This window comes from Schistocerca piceifrons, chromosome 2 (genome assembly GCF_021461385.2).
Source record: "Schistocerca piceifrons isolate TAMUIC-IGC-003096 chromosome 2, iqSchPice1.1, whole genome shotgun sequence".
NCBI lineage: Eukaryota > Metazoa > Arthropoda > Insecta > Orthoptera > Acrididae > Schistocerca > Schistocerca piceifrons.
In genome coordinates this window covers 275,734,461-275,751,739 of record NC_060139.1, presented here as the reverse complement: position 1 = coordinate 275,751,739, position 17,279 = coordinate 275,734,461, and the positions used below count along the sequence as shown (strand labels likewise).

General features: G+C 38.4%; 1 protein-coding gene across 1 annotated transcript; it reads left to right on the top strand.

The window, feature by feature from the left end:
• The first annotated feature begins 4,791 nt into the window (after window positions 1-4,791).
• LOC124775322 (RNA-binding protein 25-like) lies at window positions 4,792-15,531 on the top strand. The gene is made up of 2 exons (XM_047250155.1): window positions 4,792-5,780; window positions 15,492-15,531. The coding sequence occupies exons 1-2, from the start codon at window positions 4,792-4,794 to the stop codon at window positions 15,529-15,531; spliced, it is 1,029 nt and encodes a 342-aa protein (XP_047106111.1).
• The last annotated feature ends 1,748 nt before the right edge of the window (window positions 15,532-17,279 follow it).

Here is a 17,279-nt window from a genome sequence, read left to right as displayed (position 1 = left end):
ATATGTTACACATGCAAGCATACAATTCTACGCAACTATGTACACACGTATTTATGATTTACGTACGTGTGGTGGAGCTCCCGCGCAATCCACGACCGCAATGTTTGTATCCGGCACCAACCGCGGACGGCCGAAGCAAGAGCGCCACCATCGCTCGCATGCAGCGCCCCTGCCGCCGAATACGGACAGGTTTGGCCGCAGCCAGCGGGCCATAGTGTTGCCCAACTTCGCAGATTTTCCACTAAAACTGGTGGTTTCTACCCTCCTTTTAGTGGCGAAATATTGCTGCTAGTGGCTGGTGGACTTTATAGTGGTTTAGTAGAATTCAGTTTCAGTTACTGAAACTGCGATCTCTCAATGTATGTTTAAGATGACGGAGGAAAAAGGTACACGAAAATCGAGTTCCGCGAAAAATTTAAAAAAGAATGAGTCTTTATATATTCAATGAAAACAAAGTATCGTGGTACGACATAGAAAATGTTACTGCTTTGAAGTTAAAGCATAAAACGCAAACGAAATCATTACAATATCAAAATATAGTGAAAAAACCGGGGCAAATGTAAATTCAGTGACATCCATGTGTAAACATTGCGATGACTTTCGTCTCATTTTAACTAAAAAACAGTGAAATCAATTAACTTCAAAGGACTGTAGCCTTATTGGAGAAACAGCTGCAACATCTTGGTTGTAAAACTCAACAATCAGAGCATCGGATGAACCTCAAAGAAATATTGGCTACCAATGATGTAAAAAAAAAAAAGGAAGAACGACTGTGGAATCCATCACTAAACTTGGAAATACAAAAGTAAGGGCATCAAATAGTTATAATGACAAACGTGATTCTGCAAACAATAGCACTCAGAAACATATGAGTCCAGATAATAATTATAAACAACAACAACCGCACATTGTAAATTTTTCACGTGTGTTGCATTGTAAACAAAGAAATGTGATTAAAAAATCAGTCAACTGGCCTCAAGTGTGCAAAAAAGAACAAAAAGTCTTAATTTTTGCTCATAATCATGGACATCAAATAGCAGAAAAGGTGGCAGATACAAAAACTAATGCAAATGTCCATGCCTTTGTCAAACCAGGAGTAGGCATTGCAGAAGTGACAAAAATGGTGGGGAAATTGTGTTAAAACCTTGACCCAAAAGACTGTGTTGTAATTTGTGCAGGTGCAAATGATGTTCTGAAAGTGTGCTACCCAAATTGGGCAACACAAATGTAGCTGTTATAAATCAGCCACACAGATATGACCTACCACCTTGGTCATGTGTAAATAAATTAACAGGAAGGGTAAACAAAGAGATAGATGAAGTATGCAAAAAATTTCTGTATGTGAACTTAACAAATGTAAGCACATTACATAGATCTGTACATATCAGCCATGGCCTTCATTTAAATCACAGTGAGTTCAAATGGTTCAAATGGCTCTGAGCACTATGCGACTTAACTTCTAAAGTCATCAGTCGCCTAGAACTTAGAACTAATTAAACCTAACTAACCTAAGGACACCACACACATCCATGCCCGAGGCAGGATTCGAACCTGCGACCGTAGCGGTCGCTCGACTCCAGACTGTAGCGCCTAGAAACGCACGGCCACTCTGGCCGGCTTCACAGTGAGAAACAATTTTTGGTTGAAGAGATCTTTCATTTAGCGAATTTGAGTCACAACAGGCATAGAAGCAGTCCAAAGTACTTTGGACAAATGGGCCATAAAGAAAGATACAATGTCTTATAAAAAGGGTGAAAGACATTTTTAGGGGAAGTAGACTGTATCACAAAATGTAGAATTAAATTGCAGATGCACACTGAAGAGTGTACGCCAGAATGTACAGTCATTAACAAACAAAGTTGATGAAATAAATATACTCCTCAATACTGAATGGAAAGATGTTTCAGTTTTATGTTTTGTGAGCATTGGTTACAAAATGAGTCTTTTCAATACTTAAAAATATTGCATTTTAACCTTGCAAACTGCTTTTGTAGAATGTAATCAAAACATGGGGGAACTTGTATATATGTAAAAGAAAATGTACATTATAAGAGTATAGCCTCTGTTTGTAAACTTGGTTGTGAAAGAAACTTTGAAATCTCAGCTGTTGAGTTAATGTCTGCACAAAATATTGTTTTATGCGTGTATAGATCTCCTGTTACCAACATACGTGTTTTATTCCAAAAAACTGGACCTTGCTTTAGGCAAACTCAAGACAACTGGGAAAGCAGTGGTACTGTGTGAAGATTTTGATATTGACTTTCTGAGCCATAGACCTCACAGGGATAAGTTCTTAAATATTATAAAAGTCTACAATCTTTGTCTGACTGTTAGCTCCCTGTCACTCTCCTAGGATCAGATATGTGTAAACATGGACAAGTGGACATCAGAAAACTTTGATACTGGGTATAGTGACCACCTTTTGCAATTACTAACCATACCTGTAAATCACATTTCGATCAATGTACAAAATATTATTCATAAAAGGATTTATAGTCAGAAAAATATTGATACTTCCAGTATCTAACCAGTGAAGAATCTTGGAGAGAAGTATATGATACCTCTACTACCAATGAAAAGATGGAAAATGTTTTGAACATTTTCAAGCATAGCCTTGACATAGCTTTTCCACAAAGGAAAGTGATTTCCAGAAGCACAGATAGATTCAAAAACTGGATTACATCAGGCATTAGAGTATCTTGTAAACCAAAAACTGACAGCAGTCCAGAATTTCTTAGTTATTTCAAAAAATTGAAGCTAGTTTTGAAATGTCATAAAGGAGGCAAAAATTAAGGATAATGACAAATATATGATGAAGTCACCCAATAAAACAAAGTCCATATGGCAAGCTGTGCAGGATCTTACAAGGAAGAAGACAACTCACAAAAATATCGTGATGTTGTATGATGGCAAGAATGTCACTGACTGTCAAACAATTTCAATTCTTATTATGCAACTGTTGCTGGAAAATTAGTGAAGGAAAATTTTGGTAATCCTCCTAATACAACATGTAACGTTCCCTGGCAAACTCACGTTATTAAAAAAAAAAAAAAAAGAGTTTATTTGTACCATATACGCCGCTCTGGGCAAGTTGTATATATCGTAATTATTGAACAAAAATATTACTGAATGTGGTGTAAAAGACATTTGTTATTCTCCTTATATTTTTTGTTGTAATATTTGTCTGTATTTAGGATAGGAATTTTTTCTGTATTTATTATGTGATTGTAAAATGTGTCAGTATTTGCGATAGCAGAGATATGTTGCCAGAAGAGAATAATATCGTCAATTTGCAAAGAAATGTTAATAGTCAGCAATACTATTTAAGCACAATGCATTATGTATTCTTTGGTCTTCTCTGTTCAGAAGTCATTGCGGTAGGACACTGTTAAAGAGTTTTTTACGAATGGGTAGACTTCTTTTGTCTCTGTCTGGACTTAGCCGCCATTAGACGATGCGTTACGAATTAATGTGAGTTGTATTGTTGTTTGATCTAAATATATTAGAGTTTATCAAAAGTGTGAATTATTTATGTAAATTAGCTTGCCCACGTCATCTATAAAATTTCTTTAAGAATTTTTCAGCATTTTTTAGCGGTGTTGCTGGGCTGTGCCGCGACCAACAATAGCAAACCCGTAAATCGGGAACAGATGCATAAAAATCAATGGTGAATTAAGAAATTGTTCTTCTTTTTCAGTGATCCTGTGGCTGATAAAATTTGAATTAATTATACGTTTGTGCATTCGTAGGCGGATAGCTAATGTTAGTTAACATTGAAATTTAAACAGTTTGGTTCTTTCAAAATATCTTAAATGTGTAATGAAGTAGGTTTGATCAGTGATAAATGTCGGCTTGGCAATAATTAAAACATTTTCTGCTAATAGAGGTAATCTTGTGTTCTATGGCTAGTGCCGGGATAAAATTCAGTAAAAATATTTAACAAAAAATCCACTGCATCAGGAAAGTGTATGCCAAGGCCGAATGATTTAAAGGACCCAATTCTCAACCTAATATTCTTAACCAGTTCATATGAGTTCACGTAAATATTATTTTTTCTTTAAATGTACGTAATAATTAAGTAAGTAAAAATTTTTTTTATTACCACACGAAAATAAGAGAGTGGTTCTACAACAAAGTTCGCACGAAAGAAAATTAACTTAAAAACAACAGATAAATTTTATTATTCTTCTTTAACGAAATTTCAAATCAATCCCATTCATTACGACCGATTTCGTTAAATTGGCGCCCAACGTGGGGCTCGAATATGCAGTGGCCACTAAATACCCGTGAGATAACTAGGGAATTAATATAGTCGAACTTTGTTGCAGAACATTTAATAATTTTTCTATGTATTGTATGTATTGCATAACCAATATTGTGTGGTAATACCTGTGTATGATTTTTTGCATGAGAACACTATGTACCCAGAGGCAAGCTGAAGAAGAGAGCTCAATATTTCGAAAAATTAATTACCTACCACAATATCAGGGGGCAGCTGCACCCAAGATAGATCACCAAAAGGTAAAGCTACAGTGTAGTTGTCCTGTGGGTAGTAAAGTAGCCCCAGTGCAGTGTTCTCGGATCATTAGTGGTGTGCTTGTTGTTAGTGCTTTGTTTTAAAATAACAGGACATTTAGGTAGTTAGTCATTGTAGTATATAGTAAGTGTGTATTAGTTAATGTCCATTTCTTGTGTGATTATGTCAGTGAAACCTGAGTGTTAGGATATTTAGTTCAGATTTTATTTCTTTTGTTTACTATGGTTAGATTGCGTAGTCAGAAAGATATCAACATGGATGATGAGCAACAGTCAGTAAGTAGTGATACCGAGTTGGAAAGTGGGACACAAAGTAATGTTAGTGACGTAGTTCAGGAAGTACAATGTGAGAATCTGGGGGCAGAAGGACAAGAAATGTTGCCATTGCCACCCAGTGATTCAGTTGATAGCGGAAATACTGTGCCATCCGCAAGCACTGGACACGGACCAGAGAGTGGTGAGGTGTCAGAAGTGCAATCATTAAGAGTTATGTTCGAGCGCATGCTCAATTTCCAAGCTGAATTTGTACGTGTGCAAGCAGAGCGTGATAGAGAACGTGATGCTAAACAAGCAGAACGCGATAGAGAACGTGATGCTAAACAAGCAGAACGCGATAGAGAACGTGATGCTGAACAAGCAGAGCGTGACCAGAGATTGGTAGCTGAATTTGCATGTATGCAAGCAGAACGCGATAGAGAACGTGATGCTGAACAAGCAGAGCGTGACCAGAGATTGGTAGCTGAATTTGCCAAACGAGCAGAGCGCGATAGAGAACGTGATGCTAAACAAGCAGAGCGTGACCGACGCCTGCATGAGAGGGACTTGCAGTTGATGCAAACTTTAGAAGTTATGCAAAGTGAGATTGTTAGTTTGAAACAAAAATATGAAACCATACCCAAAACGGTGCAAGAATTAAGCGAAAGAGTAGATAGTGTTCAAGTGGCTAACGCCAATATAGTAGAGGAAATCAGTGTCCTGACTAATAGAGTCGAACAACTAGAAATTGACACAACTCAAGTAATTGAGAACAAAGTGATCGAACAAGTGCACAAAGTAGAAAATGAAGTCATAAAAGAAATAGATCAGAAAGTGCACGCCGCAATTGAGGCCAGAGATGTGGGCTCCAGTGCGGATGTGCAAGATCTAAAAAGGATAGTGCACAAAGACATTCCGCTGTGGCAGCGGAGTGTGGACCGTCGTCTTGCCGAGATGGAGCTTAGCTTGCGGCATGACGAGGAACGGGCGTATGTCACGCCAGCCAGGTCCAACAATGATAGGCATATAAATACTGCAGTAAAAAATTGCGACTGCGAGACAGAACAGGCAACCAATGTAAGCGAAACAAATAAATGTCATTCCAAAGTAGTGATTGAAGAAAGCTTGATTAGGAACCGACAGTTTCAGATCTTTACAACGGAGAAGAAGTCTGTTCACCCTGTAGTGTTTATCAAGGGATTTAGAAACATTTTGCCTAGCGTTTGGAGTCATACCCAGAAAATACAGTTCGTTATGTCTTACATACAAGGAGATGCTGCATTATGGGCAACCGAAGCAGCTGACAGTTGTGATACATATGAGCAATTTGAAAAAGCATTCTTGGCCAAATATTGGTCAACATGTATCCAGGAGAGATTACGGAAGGAGGTATATAATCCAGAGCCGTATTCTCCACGACTAGGCAATTTGCGAAAATATTTCGAGAAGTACATTAATAAGACCCGTTACTGGGACGAACAGATTTCATCCCGGGATTTGATCAGGCTTTTGAAATCACACTTGCCGATACATGTAAAGGAAAAACTTATACACGTGCCTGAAAATGATATGGAACATTTCTTGTCTGTTCTGGACTCAATTGACCTGATTCAGGAGGACGTTAAGGCAGCCTCTGAACAGGCTAGAAGTAACGGAAATGGTTATAGAAATGGTAGAAATAACACGCCTCCACCAAGTAATGGAAACGGCGGAGGTAATAATAGGAGACAGGAGTATGCACAAAACGGAAATAGAGGTAGAGACCGGAACGGCAATAGTCCGCCGGTGAATAATGACCGGAAAAGGAGGTTCGATGACCGGTATGAGACAGGCCCACCAAGCAATAATAGATGGAAAAATGCCAGGGGGCCGAGCAACACTAATACTTATAATGATGCAAACCGAACTTGGCCGCAGAACCAGAGGCCCAGTCCGGACCGGCAAAACAGTGATAGATATGACAATAACCGACCGCCACCACAAAATGCGCCAATTGCGCAACCGTGGCGGCCGACGCAACACAACGTGCACATAGTGGAGGTCAGTGACACAGAGCAGCCACGCCCATCCACTAGCAATAATTCAACAAACTAGATGCAGCCGAGATACGCTCTCCATCGTCGGCTGAGGTTTGGAGTGAGAGCAGCCCGACACAGAACAAAACACCGAACAAAATCTGTATCCTTAGGTATAATGACGGGGTACAGATGGGAGATGAATTAATAACTGAACCATCCACGTGCATAAAGGAGCACAAAGACAAAGTACAAGCGATAATAGAGATCAAAATTAACAATATTGATGTGCAAGCGGTCGTAGATACAGGTGCTACTGTCAGTGTTATGAGTATGGACTTATTCAAAGTACTGGGGAAGGAAAGGCGTATGCTGACTTTTCCCGTGAATAATTGTAAAGTCACTGGAGCCATAAGTGCACAGCGACAAATAATTAAACTCCAAGTGCGGGTAGAGATGTATGTAGGGGATGAAGCCATAGCGTGCTCATTCCTGGTAGTAAAGGGTTTAAAGGTAGCCTGCATTTTGGGGGTAGATTTTTTAAGAGAAAGGGACGCAATAATCGACCTTTCTCGGGGAAAATTAAGCTTGATGAATGCTGGTAGGAGAATAGAATTGTCCATGCTCAGATCTGAAGAGGTACCTGTACCTAATTGTAACGCTATTAACATAAGGTGTAGGAATCCGTGGATACTACATTTAGACAATCATTGTCTAGGTCAGAATCTCTATTATCCTGACGTACAAGATGATCAATTAAAAGCAAATGTGGACGCACTTGTGAACAAAGTATCACAGTCCGAAAATTTGAACTCTATGCAACAGCAGGATTTGGTACAGTTATTATCTAATTATGCAGATGTATTTTCAGAACGACCAGGAATTGTTAAGGGATATCAGTACAATATCGAGGTAAAGCCTCACAAAACTTACTGTCGAGCCTCATACTCCATTCCTTGGTCCAAGAAGGAAATAGTAGCTAAAGAAATAAGAAAACTGATCGAGTGGGGAATAATAGAACCGTCTTTGTCCCCTTATAGTAGTCCTTTGGTGGCGGTAGCAAAAGCAGACGGACAGGTACGGTTAGTACTAGATGCGAGAGACATAAATGAAATTATTGTACCTGTTAGGACTCATCCGGAAAATCGTGATGAGCAAATTCAAAAATTTCATGGAGTGCAAAAATATTTGACATCTATTGATATGAGAAGTTCTTTCTGGCAAATCATGTTCACACCCGAGTCGAGGAAATATACTGCATTTATATTTGGGGGAAGGAGCTACCAATTTAGGGTACTACCTTTCGGCCTAAATGTAAGTGCAGGAGTTTTTATAACAGCCCTCGACGCGGTTTTAGGTCCGGATTTGCTGCAAAGGGTAACAGTGTATGTAGACGATCTAGTGATTGCCACTGCCACCTGGGAGGAGCACGTAGAACTACTGAGTAAAGTCTTAGAAAGGTTTAAGCAAGCGGGAGTAACAGCGAATCTTGATAAATCCAAATTTGGACGTAATCAGATTAAATTTCTAGGTCACATAATAACACCACAAGGCATCAAGCCTGACAACAAAAAACTTGATGTAATTCGTGGGTTTCCTAGTCCGAGAACTAAGAAACAGCTCAAAGCATTTATAGGTCTAGCATCTTTTTTTAGACGGTTTGTTCCAAACCAATTAATGAATAACGAATCTTTATTGAGCCTGTTGCGTAAAAATGCGCACTGGGTGTGGACAGAAGAATGTCAACGCGCATTTGACGCTATCAAAAATGCCTTGGTGAACGCCAACATACTGCGACACCCAGACATGACAAAAGATTTTTGTATAGCGACAGATTCGTGTTCATACGGTCTGGGCGCGTGTTTATTTCAGTGGGACAGGAGCAACGACCCCACAACAATCAATGTTATCGGATTTGCCAGCCGCACACTAAACAGCTGCGAGAGAGCATATTCCGCTACCGAATTAGAGGCTCTTGCAGTGGTTTGGGCGGTAAAGAAATTTAACTATTACATCTATGGTAAAGAAGTCAAAGTATTCAGTGACCACCAGGCTTTGAGCTATTTAATGACTTGCAAATTATACCATACCCGCTTGCTAAGATGGAGGTTAGCATTACAGGAATATAAAATTAAAATCATGTACCTTAAAGGACAAGATAATGTTGTAGCAGACGCCTTGTCGAGGCTTCCACTAGGGCAATCCTCAATGTCAAATATTTTGGAACAATCGGAGGAATATCGAATACTATTAGTACAAGATAAGGTACATAGGAGGGACTTTTTACATATGTGTAAAAATATGTCCATATTGCAGGAAACTGATCCGATTTGGCGAGATATCATTAGTAAAATTAAAGAAGGAACCAATCTAAAAAGTGTTCAGAATTTCAAAATAGTAGATAATATTCTGTATTATAAAACAGGTGTGTCAAATGACCATGGAGTCGTGTGTATACCACAACAGGCTATCCCAGCTGTAGTGTGGCACACGCATTTAGCATGGGGTCACGCTGGGATAGGCAAGACAATAAGGATTTTGTCCAAATTCTGTTATTTTAAGGGGATAAGCCAGCAGACTCGCACCATTATCAGGACTTGTCCTCTGTGCCAAAAAGCTAAGTTTCAAAATAAGTCCACAAGGTTTGAACTGCATCCTATAGTGCCTCATCGACCACTTCAGTTAGTATCTATAGACATAGCAGGACCCTACCCACGAGCCAGGGGTGGATTGAAGTACATTTTAGCGGTGTATGACCTTTTCTCTAAATATTTAAAAATATACTGCCTTAAATCAGCCACTGCTCGTGGAATAGTTAAATGGTTAGGGAAGGAATATTTTACACAAGTGGGTAAGCCTGAAGCGATAATATCGGATAATGATTCCTATTTTACAGGCCATACCTGGAAAAACTATTTACATGAACAAGATATAAAGCATATACTAATTTCCCGTTTTCACCCACAAGCAAGTTTAGTAGAGAGAACATTTGGAGAGTTAAATAAATTTTTCAGGTTATACATTGCATATAAACACACAAGATGGCCAGATCTGATACCTAAGTTTGTAGAAGTTCACAACGCAACCCCGCATGCTTCTACGGGGTATCCACCAAACGAGATTATAATGAATAATAATAGAGTTTTGAATGAGTGGCTGGCACCTTTGCCTAAGGTCCCAGTCATTCCTGAGCCTAAGGAAGAGAAGATAAGAAAAGCAGGGTGCAACCTTACCAGGTGCGCTCAGAAAAGGAAAGAAAAATATAATCGACATGTGACGAACAACCAAAAATTTAGTGTTGGGGACTTGGTACTCTTACGCAATCATCCTAAGTCCTCGGCATCCTTGAAACAAAATAGCAAGTGGCAATTGGTGTACAATGGACCTTTTAGAGTAGTAAGTGTGCCACATGAGTGTAGCTATCTCTTAGCAGATCCCCACTCAGGGAGAGTACGGGGACTGTATCCGCGTAAGGATGTAAAAGCATTCCTACAGTAAAAGACTAATAGTCCTATGTGAACACCATTCTTTTGTAAATAATGAACATTAATGATGTGTGATCTTTAGAGATAATGTACTAGTGTAGAAGTGTTTAGTTATAAGAATATGATTGACTTTCTCATGTGTATGGATATTTGTGTTATGTACTCTTTTAATTTGTGTTATCTAGAACATGCTCTAAATGTTTGCACAGATAATCTGATTAGTGCAATTATTTGTAGTGTTAAGCTGTGACAGAGTTCAATCAAAAAGAACATTTTAGTAATGATTAGTTAGTGTACTACATAATTTTCTATGTGCCCAAATTTGAAATATTTCTTGGCACAATCTTCTCTATTATGTGTATGTAGGTATATATGTGTAGCTGTCAGATTGACAGATTCGAACCCAGAATAATATCAATAATATGAGGCCCTGAGAACTTTATTATCTAACCAATGTTATTAGAGAAAATAATGCACCCAGTAGTGACCCGAGGGCACCACGGGAGGCAAACTTGTTGCAAATTTATGTAATGCAAAGTTACGCACAAAGAAGCTTCAATTGAAGCATGTGCAGATTCAAACAGTAAAAAAGAGCTAGCCAGATACAGTCCAAGTCAATTTTTGCCTACAGAGACTACACTGTAGTTACGTAGGACGTTGATAGTAAAGTGTGACATGAGTTCAAAGGAGTTATTGAACAATATGCCTGAATCCGGCTGGAATGCACAAATAAAATCTACTCGAACACGAATATAGATGACTTTTGGGCAAACTAATACCAAATTTTAATATTTTGTTACCATGTACGCAAATATCACACCTTGGTAAAGAGTTACGAATGTGCTATTACAAAATAAAAATAAAAAAAAATGCACAGCGGACATTGTAAATAAAAATAAAGGAACTTAACAAAAGTGCAGTATTGTGCGGCAGAGACAGACAGTGACTGTTAAACCTGCAGCAATACGTCACGGAATAGTTGTGTATAAGTGATAAAAAACTGTATCATCGCCGTGTGTGCAAATGGACAAGGAACTAGCACGACACGAACAGTGAACCGATAACGGACGGTGGATCAAGCTAGTGTCAAACTTTAACTCTTTGTGTGTCAAGGGACGCTAGGAAAGCGCATTGACTACGAAGATACATTTTGTCCTAAGGTGAAAACTTGCGTGTGACTAATGACAAGTCATGACATGGTGAAAAATATTGTATGCCCATAAAACGTGTTACTGTGACAACGAAACATTGTGCAAACCAGACTAGTGAAGGCCTACTGAGTAATAACTGCCACTAACTGTGTGCGTTCTTTCCCACAGCAGGAAAAATGCCTATAAGGATAGTACACTGTTTCTGAACTTGTTGCATGTTTCCTGGAGCACTGCAAGAAAACGTCGCACGGGCGAGCGGATATCCAACGCGCATCCGGCTACATCAGCTATGCAGCGGCCGCAGCAGCCCGTAGCAGACCAGACAGACAGCCACGCCCCTCCGCGCCGTAGCTGTCAACGCCGGGGGCGGTGACCTACACGGAGTCAGCGCGCCGCGCCGAGCGCCGCTCAACAATCACTCCGCACCGCTCACCAAATACAGCATTATTGATTTTTTTTTATGTTCACATAAACTGAATAACATGTCAATGACTTCATTTCGATAAACATTGAACATTTACTACGTAGGACAAGTGACCTTGTAGTGTATCACAAGAATAATAGTATCACACACAAAAAACTTCAGTCGAACTGTATGTGACTGTGATATTGTGTAATTGTGTAACCGTTTGTGACGAACTGAATTTAATTCAAATGAATAACTGCATTTAATTCAAATGACCATGAACCAACTGGGATGGCTGGGCTCCGGCACAGTTTTGCCCAGGTTTCCTGTTTGCCTACGCCCAAATGGGGGAGCCATGAACTTATATAATCCTGGGACTAAATAAAAGAGCCATTCCGTAAAATATACAAGTGTAAAGAACGTTACTGGCACCATTGTGTCAAAGTGTAAAAACTCTTTGCCAAATGCTGCCAGGGGACAATGTAACGTTCCCTGGCAAACTCACGTTATTAAAAAAAAAAAAAAAGAGTTTATTTGTACCATATACGCCGCTCTGGGCAAGTTGTATATATCGTAATTATTGAACAAAAATATTACTGAATGTGGTGTAAAAGACATTTGTTATTCTCCTTATATTTTTTGTTGTAATATTTGTCTGTATTTAGGATAGGAATTTTTTCTGTATTTATTATGTGATTGTAAAATGTGTCAGTATTTGCGATAGCAGAGATATGTTGCCAGAAGAGAATAATATCGTCAATTTGCAAAGAAATGTTAATAGTCAGCAATACTATTTAAGCACAATGCATTATGTATTCTTTGGTCTTCTCTGTTCAGAAGTCATTGCGGTAGGACACTGTTAAAGAGTTTTTTACGAATGGGTAGACTTCTTTTGTCTCTGTCTGGACTTAGCCGCCATTAGACGATGCGTTACGAATTAATGTGAGTTGTATTGTTGTTTGATCTAAATATATTAGAGTTTATCAAAAGTGTGAATTATTTATGTAAATTAGCTTGCCCACGTCATCTATAAAATTTCTTTAAGAATTTTTCAGCATTTTTTAGCGGTGTTGCTGGGCTGTGCCGCGACCAACAATAGCAAACCCGTAAATCGGGAACAGATGCATAAAAATCAATGGTGAATTAAGAAATTGTTCTTCTTTTTCAGTGATCCTGTGGCTGATAAAATTTGAATTAATTATACGTTTGTGCATTCGTAGGCGGATAGCTAATGTTAGTTAACATTGAAATTTAAACAGTTTGGTTCTTTCAAAATATCTTAAATGTGTAATGAAGTAGGTTTGATCAGTGATAAATGTCGGCTTGGCAATAATTAAAACATTTTCTGCTAATAGAGGTAATCTTGTGTTCTATGGCTAGTGCCGGGATAAAATTCAGTAAAAATATTTAACAAAAAATCCACTGCATCAGGAAAGTGTATGCCAAGGCCGAATGATTTAAAGGACCCAATTCTCAACCTAATATTCTTAACCAGTTCATATGAGTTCACGTAAATATTATTTTTTCTTTAAATGTACGTAATAATTAAGTAAGTAAAAATTTTTTTTATTACCACACGAAAATAAGAGAGTGGTTCTACAACAAAGTTCGCACGAAAGAAAATTAACTTAAAAACAACAGATAAATTTTATTATTCTTCTTTAACGAAATTTCAAATCAATCCCATTCATTACGACCGATTTCGTTAAAAACACTGAAAGAACTTTCATCTATTGAAATAAATAATATATGTATGTTCATCAGTCCAAAAGGGCCAACAGAGCCCCTAAATACCATTAATTCACTGAAGAGTAATTATTCAACTGGCACTGATGATATTTCAGAGTATATTATAAAAATAACAGCAAGACAAATACTCTTTCCTTTGTTAGGCATAGGCAATGCATCCTTCTCTTGTATTGTGTCCCCACAGCAACTGAAAATGGCAAAATAATACCCCTATATAAAATAGGTGATCAGCAATGTATGGGGAACTATAACCCCGTTTCTCTACTGTCAGGGGTTTCGAAATTTATTGAAAAAGTGTTCCTTTCACAACTAACTATATTCATCGACAAGAATAATATTATTTCTGGATGTCAACATGGCTTCAGACCACAGTGGTCAACTGAAACAGCCACTTTCAGTCTGATAGACCATGTCTTAAATGCAGTGGACAACCACAGAAATATCTTAGGTTTATTCTTGGAAATAACAAAAGCTTTTGTGATCATTCTGTGCTCCTTAGGAAACTTGAATGGTATGGTGTAAGAGGTGTGCCAAATCAGTGGATTAAACCATATTTGGAATATTGCTCTCAGGTAACTGAAATTAAATGCATGGAAGGAAATGAACTACAGGTACACCATTCAGTACCATGTGGACTAAGTTATGGTGTTCCACAGGGCTCTGTTTTAGGTCCCTTTTTTTCTTTGTATACATTAATGATTTTCCATCACAAATTAGGGATTCTGAACCAGTAGTGTTTTGCAGTTGACACCAGTCTATTGATTGAAGAGAATAAAGAAGAAAATTTTACTGCATCTGCAAAAGATATTACGAAACAAGTGTCTTAATGGCTTACCAGAAACAAGCCAATAGTTAATACCCAAAAAACGATACTCATGAGTTTCCACATAGACCAAAATAAAAATGTGGCACAACCTGTAATATGTATAGATAACCAAAACATTAGTGCTGTCAATGAAACTAAATTTCTTGGGATCCAGGAAAATCTTAAATGGAGCACTCATATCACATCCCTAAATTCAAAACTAGCAAAAATGCGCTATGTAGTAAGAATTATTTGCAACAATACTAGTGCAGAAACAGTTAGGACTATATACTTTACTCATGTACATTCAATACTGAAATACGGTATCATTTTCTGGGGAAATGTACACCAGTTCATAACAATTTTCAGGAAATAAATGGCAATTATAAGAATAATGAAACAAGTGAGCAGCAGAAAACCATGCAAATCTTTCTTAAAAGATCTAAAGATCTTACCCGTTCCTTGGATTTATATACTGGAAGTAGCCATGCATGTAAAAAAAAAAAGTCTACTGAGAAAAGAAAATCTTTTTCCTCAAAACAAAAGTGTCCATGATTACAGTACCAGGTCAGACAGTGACATACATGTCAGTCACTGTAACACCACATTGTGCCAAAAAGGTGTATATCATGTAGGAAGAAAATTATACAACAGATTACAAAGACATTTCTTCATGAACTACAGAGCTATTAATAAGTTTGTGACAGCTTACCTTTCGAAAAACTGCTCCTATTGAATCTCACAGTATCTTGCGCAAGAAAAAGTACACGACTGTTCCCAGAGCCAGTGAAAACCCACAACATTCTCGTCAGCAAGGGAGACGAGAGAAGAGAAAAATTACTGGGACTCAATAGTCAGAATATTAAGCACGACAATTCTTTATTTTTAGTTAATTCTGAGTGCATGGTTCATTATTTTGTGCCAACACTGAGTGGCTTATATTCTCTTATTGTTAAATTCTAGGACTGCTAATCCCGTTTCCTTTTCAGTAAGGCTTTTGTAAATTTTGTAAACTGCTCTGGGCATACTTTACAGATGTGGGCCAACCGGAATTCACTTTATAGCTTATAGTCCGCCTTGTTTTGCCAGACTTGAAGAGAACAAGGACGACAGAAAAAACAGCTACTGAAATTTAAGATGCCATTGTCACCCTTTCCGTCATTCGATCGGAAAGTGGAGTCCTGGAACAACTATATCCAGCACCATATATGAGGCGATGTGGAACGTAAAATCATTGTTATTAGCATGTGCAGGCCACGCTATATTTCAACTTCTTCATAAATTGTCACCTACTTGTGGACCTGTAACTCTGTCCTATTCTGTCTTTATAGAAGTGCTTGCAAAATAATTTGACTCGCTAGTTCATATTGCTGCAGCCGGGCACAGATTTTTTTCAGTGTTTCAAGAAGCCAAATGAAAGCTATGAAGAGAGGATTATTCAAATGTAAGGCCTGATTAGGGAATGTAAATTTCTTTGTGACAGCGATCGATGAAACTAGTCTTATGCAGACTCTCTAATTCACGATATGCTTCTGATGCACTTCCCTGACAATAAATTAATGAAGGACCTGCTTAGTCTACCGAACCCGTTTTTTCCAAGACCTTCTGCTACTGATTTTGTCATATGAACAAATGTATGTAGCTGCTGACGCTGTAAAGTGTGAAGACGCTGACGTATTCGCTACACGTAAACAGGGAATGGCCAAACGACCAACACGGCATGCCTCGGAAAACACAGGGCGCGCACGCTACTGAACCGAGACAGTTAGTAAACAAGTTTCGATATGCTAAATTACAATCTTGCTGACGCTGTGTCGTGAACCATAAAAGAAACAATTGTTTCTGTCGGATCGCACGATGTAATTACCGCAGAAAGACCAGACACAGGGCTGAGGAATATAAAACGTAGTACAACCTTCACAAAAAGTGCACATTCATATTGCTGTGGTTAAAAATAAAAGGACAAGTAATTTTCATAACGATGTGCAGATTCAAAAACTTTCGCGGACGAAACGTCATGTGAATATTATCTTTTCTGTAAATAATAAGTCGTTATCTGCACGTCTTCGAGTTAACAAAGTGCCGACCAATTTCAAAATTGACACAAGGTCGTCAGTATCAATCGTTAACCTATAGGTCTACTGAAAACTAGGACCTTTACAGTTAACATACTTTCAAAGTTCACTGTTCAGTTAGAGCATTGAAGAGAGTCCAGTGAAAAGAGAAGTCAACAGATGTGACATAGCACATTTACGAAACAGGATACATTCTTAGTTGCAAATTCAAATAAAGCGGAGCATTTACTAGGTCTGGATCTCTTCAATGCTTCGGGCTTCGCCATTTACAAGCGAGCGACATTCCGAATCGAAAGTTAAAACAGCTGTTGCAAAAAAGATGATATTTTTCCGAAGCAACAAGGTGAAAAGGCGCACATTACGCTATAGTCGAATGTGGTGCTTACATTTCGCAAAGCACACAACATTAATTGTGTCTTAAAAAATAAAGTAAAGCAGGAACTCGACTGCCTTGAACAGAATAAGGTTATCGAAGCCATAATCAGTAGATGACGGGCTACTCCGATGGCAGTTGTACGGAAACCGAACGGTTCACTTCGCATCTATAGGCATTTCAAAGTGACTGTTAACTCTCAATCTATTACTGATTCAAATCCAACTCCCAAGCCAGGAGAGCTGATGCCAAAATTATTAAGATCCGAGTATAATACTGACAATTGGGGTGGATGCTTCAGACTATAGCGCAGGCACCATCCTATCAAATCAACAACATGTTTCTGAACGATCAATTGCGTCTACTTCAAAGACTCTGACAATGGCACAAAGAAATTACAGTGAGATCGAGAAGGATGCTCTCGAGATT

Bases quoted from the DNA above. Each gene is read 5' to 3' on its own strand.
- LOC124775322 (XM_047250155.1), top strand. From the start codon at position 4,792: ATGGATGATGAGCAACAGTCAGTAAGTAGTGATACCGAGTTGGAAAGT. The intron at 5,781-15,491 runs GTATGTCACGCC...TTGTTTTGCCAG, and splicing joins CGGCATGACGAGGAACGGGC to ACTTGAAGAGAACAAGGACG.